The sequence below is a fragment of the Notechis scutatus genome, chromosome 14, assembly GCF_049901735.1.
Source record: "Notechis scutatus isolate UNSWTSFEM ecotype Mainland chromosome 14, rNotScu1.2, whole genome shotgun sequence".
Lineage (NCBI taxonomy): Eukaryota > Metazoa > Chordata > Lepidosauria > Squamata > Elapidae > Notechis > Notechis scutatus.
This window is the reverse complement of record NC_142022.1, coordinates 9,305,316-9,316,769: the sequence shown is the minus strand read 5'-3', so window position 1 is coordinate 9,316,769 and position 11,454 is coordinate 9,305,316. Positions and strand designations below refer to the sequence as shown.

The following is an 11,454-nucleotide window of genomic DNA, read 5'->3' as shown; positions in this document are numbered from 1 at the left end:
TTAGCCATGAAAGCCAACTGGTGACTTTGGGCCAATCACCAGGAGACCCGAGTTCTAGTCCCTCCTTAGGCATGAAAAGAAGTTATGTGACTTTGGGCCAATCACTAGGAGACGATGAGTTCTAGTCCTGCCTTAGCTATGAAAGCCAACTGGGTGACTCTGGGCCAATCACCAGGAGATGGGGAGTTCTAGTCCCGCCTTAGGCATGAAAGCCAACCGGGTGACTTTGGGCCAATCACCAGGAGACGGGGAGTTCTAGTCCCGCCTTAGCCATGAAAGCCAACTGGGTGACTTTGGGCCAAACACTCAACACATACATACGCACAACAGGCACAAAGGCAGCACAATCAGAGAATGCATTCTGCAAGCCGGGAAACGAAAGGCCTGGGTGCAGGCAGCCATCCAAAAACTTCCATCAGCATTCTCGTTTCAAAAAGAGGATTGTTCGAATCCAGCCGGGCTGCAAAATGCCTTTTTCCACTGCCCCCTCCACCCCCTAAAAAAGAATGCTGATCTGTGGGATTGAAGCTTCAAAAACAGGAGGGGGTGGCACACACACACACACACACACACACACACACACACACACACACACAAAACGATGAGCATCACCACAAAGTCCGACCGGCAAAGCCCCTCTTCTTCCTCCCACCCCAACTCCCCGAGACTCAGGTTTCACGCGAGCCAGCTGAGAATTAGGTGCAACTGTGCTTGTGTATTCATTTAGTTAAATTAAATTAAACTTATCCCTACATCAGCGAGGCTGGGGGGGGGGATAGAATAGAATAATTGAGTTGGAAGGGACCTTGGAGGTCTTCTAGTCCAACCCCCTTCTCAAGCTTCAGCATTTAACGCAGAGAGAAGAGAAGAGAAGAGAAGAGAAGAGAAGAGAAGAGAAGAGAAGAGAAGAGAAGAGAAGAGTTGAAGGAGTGGAGGTCTAGTCCAACCCTTCTCAAGCTTCAGCATTTAAGCAGAGAGAGAGAGAGAGAGAAGAGAGAGAGATGAGAAGAGAAGAGAATAGAGAAGAGAAGAGAAGAATAAGAGTTGGAAGGACCTGGAGGTCTTCAGTAAGCTCAGCATTTACAGAGAGAGAGAAGAGTAGAGTAGAGTAGAGTAGAGTAGAGTAGAGTAGAGTAGAGTAGAGTAGAATAGCAGAGTTGGAAGGGACCTTGGAGGTCTTCTAGTCCAACCCCCTGCCTAGGCAGGAAACCCTACACCACTTCAGACAGGTGCTTATCCAACATCTTCTTAAAACCTTCCCGTCACAAAATTGGGGGTTTGATGGACTGGAATCAATCGATCGATCGATTTAAGGAGGGTGGGGGGAGGAGTGAATTTTCAACCCATAGGGGACAGGTTGTTGCCTTCAATAACTGGGTTGGATTTTCTGATCTTTTGTCCGGCTGTGAAAACGACCTCATTTGAGTTTAAAGCTTGGCTTACTCTTGCGGTTGCCGCGTTTTCGTGTCGCAAAAGGTGTCTGGCTCCATGCAAAAAGGGAGGGGCTGGGGTGTGAGTGCCCCAAGGGGAAGGAAGGGCCCGTTTCCAGCTGCTGGGAAGCTGGAGATGACAAATGGATGGGAGTCAGATGAAACATCCCAAAGAATTCCTGATTGTATCGGCGAAGAGACGGTGGAACAAGTTGCCACTTGAAATGGAGAGCTTCCAGCAGACACTGGACAGTTGTATGTGTGTGTGTGATGTGTTAGTGTGGGTTTAAGTTTTTAAATTTCAGTGCGAGTTCAGCTTTAAGGGTGAGCTTCAGTTTGGGTCTAAGATCTAAAGTCTAGTTTAGTTTAATTTAGGGTTTAAGTGTAAAGTGTGAGTTTAAAAGTTTGAGTTTACTTTAAGGGCGAGTTCAACTTTAAGGGCGAGTTTAACCATAAGTTTAAGGTTTTAATTTAGTTTAGTTTGGTCTAGTTTAGTTTAGATTAGATTTAGGTTTAAGCGTAAGTGTGAATTTACTCATATAAGTGTGAGTTTACTGATAAAACTTAAACGTAAACTCACACACTCAAAGTTAACCTTGGACTCACATTTAAACGGAGTTTTTAGTTTGAGTTCAAGTTTAACTTTAAATATAAATGTGAGCTTAAGGTTTAAGGTCTAAAATTTAAGTTGAGTAAGGTTTGACATTTAGTTTAATTTAATTAAGAGTTTATCCTATCTTAGTTTAGTGTAGTTATTATTTATTTGTTAGATTTATTTGCTGCCCGTCTTGCCATGGGCAACGTAAACGGAACAATGGTCAAGTAACGACACCATCAAAATCAAGAATGAAAGCACAATAATACGAATGGAAAGAATTAGTTTAGTCTACAGGCAGGCCTTGAGATACAACCACAAAATCTGTTGCTAAGGAAGATGTTTGTTAACTGATGGTTGTTTAATCACCTGTAAAGTTTATTTATATATAGACTTAAGAAAAACTTAAACTTAAGAAAATATATGACCATCAGAGCATCAGTATTTCAATAATAATAATAATAATAATAATAATAATAATAATAATAATAATAATAATAATAATAATACGCTCTGATGCTAAGGAGTTCTGCTCCCCCTCCCCGTCTGAAAAAAAATCTCTTCCAAATGCAAAACACAAGCAGAGGAGTTTCAGTTTCAGTTTCACAGCAGCCCCAAGCAACTTGAGTACAGAACAGTTGAGCTAAGCCACGCCCAGGCTCCTTGCTGTCTCCTTCTTGCTCACACAGCAAATACTCTTTCAGTTTCCAAACAGCCCTCAACTCTCTCACACACTGACCGGACACTAGCCAGATGAATACCGATGGATGCTGGTAGGCAGAGGCAGAATTCCCCCCCCCTTATTTTCCTCCCCAAAAACTAAGATTGACCATGTCGTTTCATAGTGAAGCATTGGGTATCCCGCTAGTAGTGTATAATTTATAGTTTAGTATTAGTCCTTGACTTATGGCCATTGGGACCAGGATTTCTGTTGCTAAGCAAGGCAGGAGTTAACTGAATCCGGACAGATTTTGCAGCCTTTTGTTATCCTGGGTGTTTCATTTCAAAGGCCGGGGTGGGGCTTCCTTGCTCTACCTGTCCGACAGGTCTCGACAGGTGGGCTGTTCAGTCTGGGCTTGCCGGAGACAAAGGCGGCATTTTAGAGGAGGTTTCCACGGTCGGATGCTATGGGGAATTGTGCAAACAAAGCCAGAGGAACTGGACGGATGAGGAGATTAAAAAATAATAATAATAACAAGCCAGAAGCAGAATGTAGCACCAAAATAGAATTAGGGTTGGGGTGTGGGGGACGCGGGGAGGAGAAATGGGATATCCAAAAACCTGCCCTTCTATTGTGAAAGCAATTGAAAATCAAGAATAAATAATCTTCCTCCTTCTCTTCCTCCTTCTTCCTTCTTCTCTTCCCTCCCTTCCTTTTCTTCTTCCTCCTCCATCCATTTCTCCTCCTCCATCTTTCCTTCCTTCCTTCCTTCCTTCCTTCCTTCCTTCCTTCCTTCCTTCCTTCCTTCCTTCCTTCCTTCCTTCCTTCCTTCCTTCCATCTCCTTCTCTTCCTTCTCCATCTATCTATTTCCTTTCTCCCTCCCTTTCCTTCCTTCTTCCCTTCCTCCCATTTCTTCCCCTTCCATCCATCCATCACCTTCTCTTCATTTTCCTCCATCATCCATCCATTTCTTACTGCCCTCTCTTTTCTTCCTTCCCTTTTCTTCTTCCCTTCCTCCCCTCCTTCTTCCCCATCCACCTATTTATCTATCGAGCCATCTTCCTCCCCTCCTTCCCCTCCCTTTCCTTCCCCATCCATTTATTTATCTATCTAGCCATCTTCCTCCTTCCTTCCTCCCTTCCCCCTTCCCCTCCCTTTCCTTCCCCATCCATTTATTTATCTATCTAGCCATCTTCCTTCCTTCCTTCCTTCCTTCCTTCCTTCCTTCCTTCCTTCCTTCCTTCCTTCCTTCCTTCCTTCCGCATCCACCTATTTATCTATCTCGCCTTCCTTCCTTGCTTGCTTGCTTCCTTCCTTCCTTCCGCACCCACCTATTTATCTATCTAGCCATCTTCCTTCCTTCCTTCCTTCCTTCCTTCCTTCCTTCCTTCCTTGCTTCCTTCCTTCCGCATCCACCTATTTATCTATCTAGCCATCTTCCTTCCTTCCTTCCTCCTCGCCTTCCTTCCTTCCTTCCTCCCCTTCTTCCACCTATTTATCTATCTAGCCATCTTCCTTCCTTCCTCCTCGCCTTCCTTCCTTCCTTTCTTCCTCCTTCCTTCCTTCCGCATCCACCTATCTAGCCATCTTCCTTCCTTCCTTCCTTCCTCCTTCCTTCCTTCCTTCCCTTCCTTCCTTCCTTCCTTCCTTCCTTCCTTCCTTCCTTCCTTCCTTCCTTCCTTCCTTCCTTCCTTCCTTCCTTCCTTCCTTCCTTCCTTGTATCTTTGGACTTCCTTCTTTCCTTCCTCCCCTTCCTTCCTTCCACATCCACCTATTTATCTATCTAGCCATCTTCCTTCCTTCCTTCCCTCCCTCCTCCATTAAAATCAGAACTCGAAACTGAAGAGGACTCCTGTCTGCCAGCTATCTCCAGTTCCCAAGATCTCCAGCCAAACTGGTTTGGGAAAAGGAACGAAATCTGGGTGAGGCTTGAAACGCGCCACTGTCTGGGAGGGAAAAGGGACCGGAAAGGTGAGAGGAAGGATCCGAAGGCTGATCTCTGAATCAAAACAGGAGCCAAGACTTTGCTGTATTCCCCTCCTTCTCCTTTTTAACTCAACCAGGTAAGTGATTTTCCGTCTTCCTCCTCCTCCTCCTCTTCACCGCAAATTGTTCCTTCCCTAAATCTCTTTGCAAAAGGAAGCGCAAGTGCCTAGCCTTCTTCGGCCCAAAATGCTTTACAAAGTTATTTGAAACTCGGCTTTGTTTCACCTACCTGGGTTCCCCAAAGCCATCGGACTCTTTAAAAAAATAAATCAGAATAATATCTTTGCAGAAAACTGCATCCTGGACTGTTATTCCCAGCCCGACACCCTCCTTTAAAAACCTTGAAATTCAATATACAAACTCATATATCAGTCGAGTGTCGCTCCGTTTCTCATTTCCCCCCAATAAAGAAATACCCTCAGTGTTGTTTTCCAAATTCTTGGCCCAAGAAAACTGCTTCTTAAAAAAAATAAATCAATTTTTTGCCTCCTAATTTCTTCCTCCTGTAATTCACGAATTTCGGGGATGTCCCTCTTTACGGCAACCCTTCCAACCTTTTCTTTAAAACAAAATTAAATCGTGAATTTTATTATAGGTAGTTAAGGCTAGAATTTGCATTGCAAAGCCGGGTGGATGTTCGGCGAGCCGCCCCCGATTTTACAACCATTTTTTTTGTCGTGGTTGTTAAGCGAATCCTTGCAGTCATTAAATGAATCCGGCTTGCTCCATTGACTTTGCTTGTCGGTAGATCGCAAATGGAGATTAAGGGACGCCCGGAGGCTACAACTGTCGTAAATACATAAATCCGCTATTTTGGAACATGCTGCGGATGCTATGACGGTTGTAAGAGCAAGGACAGCCCCACCCCCCAAGTTGCTTTCTTTCAGCGTTTCCATGACTTCTAATGGTCGCTAAATGAATAATGGAAGGTTGAGGAACTCCCGTCCCGTTCACAAGAGACGATGATGGCAATTGGGATGCAAATTTCATACCAAGAGGCAAAAGGGCGCAAAATTCGCGCCACGGAGGCCCATTGAGGAAGGCGCGATGTCCTTCTGGGACGACTTCCACTTGGCCATAAAACGGGCTCCTCCGTCTTCCTGCTTCTCCCCCAGAATCCAAGATGGATACCCCGCTTGAAGAAGCCCTGGGCGTGATGGTGGAAACCTTTTACAAATATTCAGCCAAAGAAGGAGACTGCTACAAGCTCAGCAAAACAGAGATAAAGGAGCTGCTTTTGGCGGAAATGCCCAATTTTGTCAAGGTGAGGCAGGGAGAGGAAGTGCTGTTTTTATTCATTTATTAAGGTTGGTTTTGACGCCTGTCCGCAAAGCATACAAACCAAGAAGGGTTTTATGCCATATCCGCCTTCCTTCCTTCCTTCCTTCCTTCCTTCCTTCCTTCCTTCCTTCCTTCCTTCCTTCCTTCCTTCCTTCCTTCCTTCCTTCCTTCCTCCCTACAGCCTTCCTTCATTCCTTCCTTCATTCCTTCTTCCCTACAGCCTTCCTTACAATTTTCCTTCTTTCCTTCGTCCTTCCCTACCAATCTTCCTTCCTTCCTCTTTCCTTCCCTCCCTCCTTCCCTCTCCAATCTTCCTTCCTTCCCTCCTTCCTTCCCCTCCAATCTTCCTTCCTTCCTCTTCCTTCCCTCCCTCCTTCCCTCCCAATCCTTCCCTTCCCTCTTCCTTTCCTTCTTTCTTCCCCTCCAATCTTCCTTCCTTCCTTCCCCTCCTTCCCATCCTTCCTTCCCGTCCCTCTTCTATGACCTTCTTTCTCTCCTTTTTCCTTCCTCCCTTCCTTCCCATCCACCTATTTATCTATCCTCTCCTTCCTTCCTTCCTTCCTTCCTTCCCTACCCTTCCCTTCCCTTCCCTTCCCTTCCCTTCCACCTATTTATCTATCTAGTCACTTTCCTTCCTTCCTTCATCACTGGAGCCTTTTAAGAAGAGATTGAACAGCCATTTGTCTAGAATGGTCTCGGGTCTCCTGCCTGAGCAGGGGTTGGACTAGATGACCTCCAAGGTCCCTTCCAACTCTGTTCTTCTGCCATTCTATTATTCAGCATCCAGAGAGGCTTTGATTTTCGGGGGAGAGAAAAAATATATATTATATATTAAAATATATTATAATAAAGCTTATTCCAAGCTTTATTCCAACGTTCGCTTCTCTCCTGTTCACCTCACAGGGCAAGATCAACGAACGCGGTTTTGAATTCTTGATGAAGAAACTGGATGACAACGGAGACGAAGAGCTGGATTTCCAAGAATACGCCGTGTTTCTGGCGCTGGCGGCATCTCTCTGCTACGAATTCTTCCAGGAATGTGCGGACGAGAGCAACCGGAAGCTATGAAATGGAGGCTTTGGGGTGGGGGGCCTGGGCAGGAGGGAATTTGGGGTGTTACGTCTCTTGTGTGAGGACGTCTCTCCCTGCTAGCAAATAGAGATTATTATTTTTCCCAACACGCAACCCTTGTCGATCGCAACCCATCTTTGGTTAACGAGTTTGGAAATGAATCTCTACTATGGCTGGCTTGCAAAATGTAGCGATGATGGATAAAATTGATGATGGATAAAAATTGATGATGGATAAAAATTGATGATGGATAAAAATGATGGATGAAATTGATGATCAATAAAAATTGATGGATAAAAATGAAGATGGATAAAAATTGGTGATCGATAAAATAGATGTTCAATAAAAAATGATGGATAAAAATGAAGTTGGATAAAAATTGATGACCGATAAAATTGATGTTCAATAAAAATTGATGGATAAAAATGAAGTTGGATAAAAATTGATGATGGATAAAAATTGATGATCGATAAAATTGATGATGGGTAAAAATGAAGTGACAATGGATAAAATTGGGCCTTTAAAACAAAAAACGAGCAGACACCACCAGTTAAAAATGGTATTTACTATCGTTTCCTTGCACTTACAACCTCGTAGTGTTCGAAATTCGGGCTGTTTAGCAACTGGCATGTATTTATACGAAGGTACCAGCATCCCGGAGTTACATCATTCCTATTTCGCAACCTTTGGAACCGGCCTCTAGCAAGCAAAATCCACAAGCCAGATTCATTTAACAACCATGTGATTTGCTTAGTGACCATAATTCACTTAACCACCATGGCCAAAATGGTTTCAACATCAGCCCCGCCCCTATCCGGCTCCGTCCCTTAAGCACCGCATCGCTTAGACAACTGAAAATCCCACTCCCGAGCGCCGTCGTTAAGTCGAGGATTCGCCGTGCAGCCCAGCTCGGCGTTTTCAGAGTGCGAGATAAACACCGGGTGTCTCCAAGACAGGGTGTGTCGAAAACGATAGGTAGATCGTTGTGCATATTTGCCGGAACCTGCTTACACACTCAACAAAACAAGTGGAGAAGCCACCAACCACCACCGGCTGGAATTCTCCCTGTTTTCATTTTGCCTTTCCTGATGAATTCACCGCGGTGAATACCCTTCAAGCGGACGAGCCAGCTGGTACATGTATATTATTATTATTATTATTATTATTATTATTATTATTATTATTATTTTGTTCAAAAAGGATTGGGCGGGGAGAAACTAAGGCTATGGATGGTTGCCCTCTGAAGAGCGTGGAAGTTTTTATTTTTAATTTTTTGCAGAGAGGAAGGCAAAAAAACCAAAAAGAATCCAAAATAAACAAGGCAACCTTGAAAGCCGAAAACAAAACAAAAATTTTAAGCGTTGTGTAGTTTTCCAGAAATCACAATCTGGCAGTTTGTACCACAAGGAAAGCAAGCGCCTGTATCTATTATTTTAAATATCCCAAACGTTTGGGTTCTTCCTGGAATTGGGCGGCTTGCATTCAAAACTGCGAAATAAAATGAATTTAAACGTCCTTTTTGGCGAGGCCGTTCTGGAAGCGGCTGTCCAGAATGCCAATTCCACAACGTCCTTTTTCGACGAAAGTCAGCTCTTCAAGATTGGCAGGAAAAAAAGCAGAATTCTGATTTTTATCTGGAAGGATTAAAAGGGCGGATTGGCAGGAATCAAAACGAATTTCACAATGCCTTAAAGGTGAAATTTGCATTCTTTAAAAGTGAGGGTGTTTTTTCTTCTTCCCAGGGGTTGGATTTATTACGCTGATTTTCTGATCTGTTTGGACTTGTTTGATTTGGTGGCGATTCCTTGCAGGAAGGGGAGATATAAAAACCTAGTAAATAAATAAACCACAAGAGGTTTTTGTGGATTTTAAACCTCCTGGCAAAGCCAAGGCTGTCCTTATTTATTTACTGGAACAATACAACAAGGGACAAAAAAAATTGTATTCACCGAAGCCGAGTTGCCGCAGAAAGTTTTACGTTTTAAATTTTAAGTTTACAGTTTTAAGTTTAAGTTTATAGTTTTAAGTAAGTTTTAAGTTCAAGTTTGTTTTAAACTTGTTTTAAGTTTACACTTTGCAGTTGAGTTTATAGTTTGTTTACAGTTTGGGGTAGTCCTTGACTTACGACAATTGGGACCAGAATTTTGGCTGCAGGTGGATTGTGAAGTGAATCACCCCAGATTTTAAGGCCTTTCCCCCCTCACGGTTGTGGTAAGCAAACGACTGCAGCTGTTAAGTGAACCATATAGTCATTAAGCGAATCCAGCTTCCCCTGTTGACTCTGCTGGAAGGCCGCAAACGGTGAACACGTGACTCCTGCGACCATCATAAATACAAGGATTTTGAGCCTGTGTCAGGAGGGATGCTGTGAGGAGTGCGAGAACTGGGCCTAAGCCGCTGCTTTCAGCGCCATCGTAACTTCAGACGGTCGCTAGGCAAATGGTTGTTTAGTGGAAGACTGTTTCCTTGTCCCCGCAGGACCCCCGTGCCGCAGTGATGACGCGATTCCAGACGTTGGAGCAGGCTCTCGGGGAGGTCGTGTGCACCTTTCAACGCTACTGCCGGAAGGAAGGGGACCGCAACACGCTGAGCAAAAACCAGCTGCGGAGCCTCCTGCAGACCGAAATGCCCAGCCTGCAAACGGTGGGTCTAATTCCCAAAGTTTTTAAAAGTTTTTAAAAGTTTTTAAAAGTTTTTTAAAAAGTTTTTAAAAGTTTTTAAAAGTTTTCAAAAGTTTTTAAAGAGTTTTGGAGTTGTTTTAAAGTTTTAAGTCAGTTTTAAAATTTTGGAGTTGTTTTAAAGTTTTAAGTCAGTTTTAAAGTTTTAAAGAATTTTAAAAAGTTTTAGAGTTTTTAAGTTTTAAAAAGTTTGTAAGTTTGTAAGTTTTAAGAAAGTTTTAAAGTTTGAAGTAAGTTTGAAGTAAGTTTTAAAGTTTGAAGCAAGTGTGAAGTAAATTTTAAGTAAGTTGTAAAGTTTTAAAAGTTTTTCAGTTAAATAAACATAGGTAGTCCTTGATTTACAACATTTCACTTCGTGGCCGTTCAAAGTTACAATGGCACTGAAGAAAAAAAATGACTTGGGACCACTGTTCACGCTTAACGACCAAGCCAGTCTCCCCCATGGTCATAGGATCAAAATTCAGACGCTCGCCAGCAGACTCGTATTTCTGACGGCTGCAGTGTCCCCGGGTCACTTCCCCCTCTGTTATTCTGTTATTCTTCTTTTATTTATTCTGCTTGAGTGGGGCGGGGGTGGACTAGAAGACCTCAAAGGTCCCTTCCAGCTTCTATTCTATTCTAAGGAGGTGAGGAAAAGGGGTCCCTTCTGCCCCCCAACCTAATTGCAAATCTCCATTTAATAATAATTGTGTGTAATAATAATAATAATAATAATAATAATAATAATAATAATAATAATAATAATAATAATTCCCAGCTGCAAATCAAAGGCCAGGCTTTGGAAGAAATGCTCACCCTATTGGACGTCGATCAGGATGGAGAGGTCACCTTCGAAGAATACATCCGGTTCGTGGCGGCCGCCTTCACCTTCTTCCACCTGCAATTCCGCGATGCCCCGTGGCCCAACCACGCGTCTAACGGGTTGTGTGTGTGGATGACTGCGGACGGCGTTGCGGTGAAGAGGTCGGCGCTCTGGACAGATAGACGGGTTTTTCAGGAGGGAGGGCGGTTCCTGGAGAGAGAGAGAGAGAGAGAGAGAGAGAGAGAAGAGAGAGAGAGAGAGAGAGAAGAGAGAGAGAGAGAGAGAGAGAGAGAGAGAGAGAGAGAGAGAGAGAGAGAGAGAGAGAGAGAGAGAGACCCTGCTGGAAGTTCTATCAAAGAAGTGGGGGAATAAAAATCTCATTTAAAAAAAAGCGAATTGTTGCTTCGTTCTCTTTGCTTTATTTCCTGGCTTTATATTTTTTATTTTTTACAAATGAACGTAAATGAATGTCCCTCATTATATCTTCCCGTTCCTATTTTCCTCATGACAAAAAACCCTGAGACGAGACGGAGGGACAGGCCCAAAGTCACCCAGCTGCCTTTCATGGCTAAGGCAGGACTAGAACTCACCGTCGCCTGGCGACGGTCCCAAAGTCACCCAGCTGGGTTTTCGTAGTTTATTCGTTTTTCTAGGTATTTATTAGATTTTTATCCGCTCCCAAACCTTCCTCTCATTCTCTCTAGTCTCTTTCTCTCATTCTCTTTCTCTCTCTCACTCACTTTCTCTCATTCTATCTCATTCCCTCCCTCCCTTTCTATTCTTTCTCTCATTCTATTTTCTCTTTCTCTTTCTCCCTCTTTCTGTTTCTTTCTCACTCACTTTTCTCTCTAATTTTCTCTCTGTCTCATCATTCTTCTCTCCCTCCCTTCCTCTTTCTCTCATTCTTTCTCCCTCTCTGTTTTTCTTTGTCATTCTTTTTCTCTCATTC

The 11,454-nt window shown here is 43.6% G+C and overlaps 2 protein-coding genes across 6 annotated transcripts; both read left to right on the top strand.

Moving 5' to 3' along the window:
* The first annotated feature begins 4,596 nt into the window (after window positions 1–4,596).
* On the top strand, window positions 4,597–7,392 carry LOC113429810 (protein S100-A2-like). The gene is made up of 3 exons (XM_026692320.2): window positions 4,597–4,750; window positions 5,789–5,937; window positions 6,858–7,392. The coding sequence occupies exons 2-3, from the start codon at window positions 5,797–5,799 to the stop codon at window positions 7,020–7,022; spliced, it is 306 nt and encodes a 101-aa protein (XP_026548105.1). The 5' UTR covers window positions 4,597–4,750; window positions 5,789–5,796; the 3' UTR covers window positions 7,023–7,392.
* LOC113429811 (protein S100-A3-like) lies at window positions 4,616–10,890 on the top strand. Of its 5 annotated transcripts, none has more exons than XM_087943137.1 (3): window positions 4,616–4,750; window positions 9,504–9,668; window positions 10,461–10,890. In XM_087943137.1, exons 2-3 carry the CDS (start codon window positions 9,522–9,524, stop codon window positions 10,875–10,877), a joined length of 564 nt encoding a protein of 187 aa, XP_087799263.1. In that variant the 5' UTR covers window positions 4,616–4,750; window positions 9,504–9,521; the 3' UTR covers window positions 10,878–10,890. The 5 variants fall into 5 exon arrangements, with proteins under 5 accessions (XP_087799263.1, XP_026548106.2, XP_026548108.2 ...); XM_026692321.2 differs by lacking the exon at window positions 4,616–4,750 and adding an exon at window positions 7,511–8,158; XM_026692323.2 differs by lacking the exon at window positions 4,616–4,750 and adding an exon at window positions 7,541–8,164.
* The last annotated feature ends 564 nt before the right edge of the window (window positions 10,891–11,454 follow it).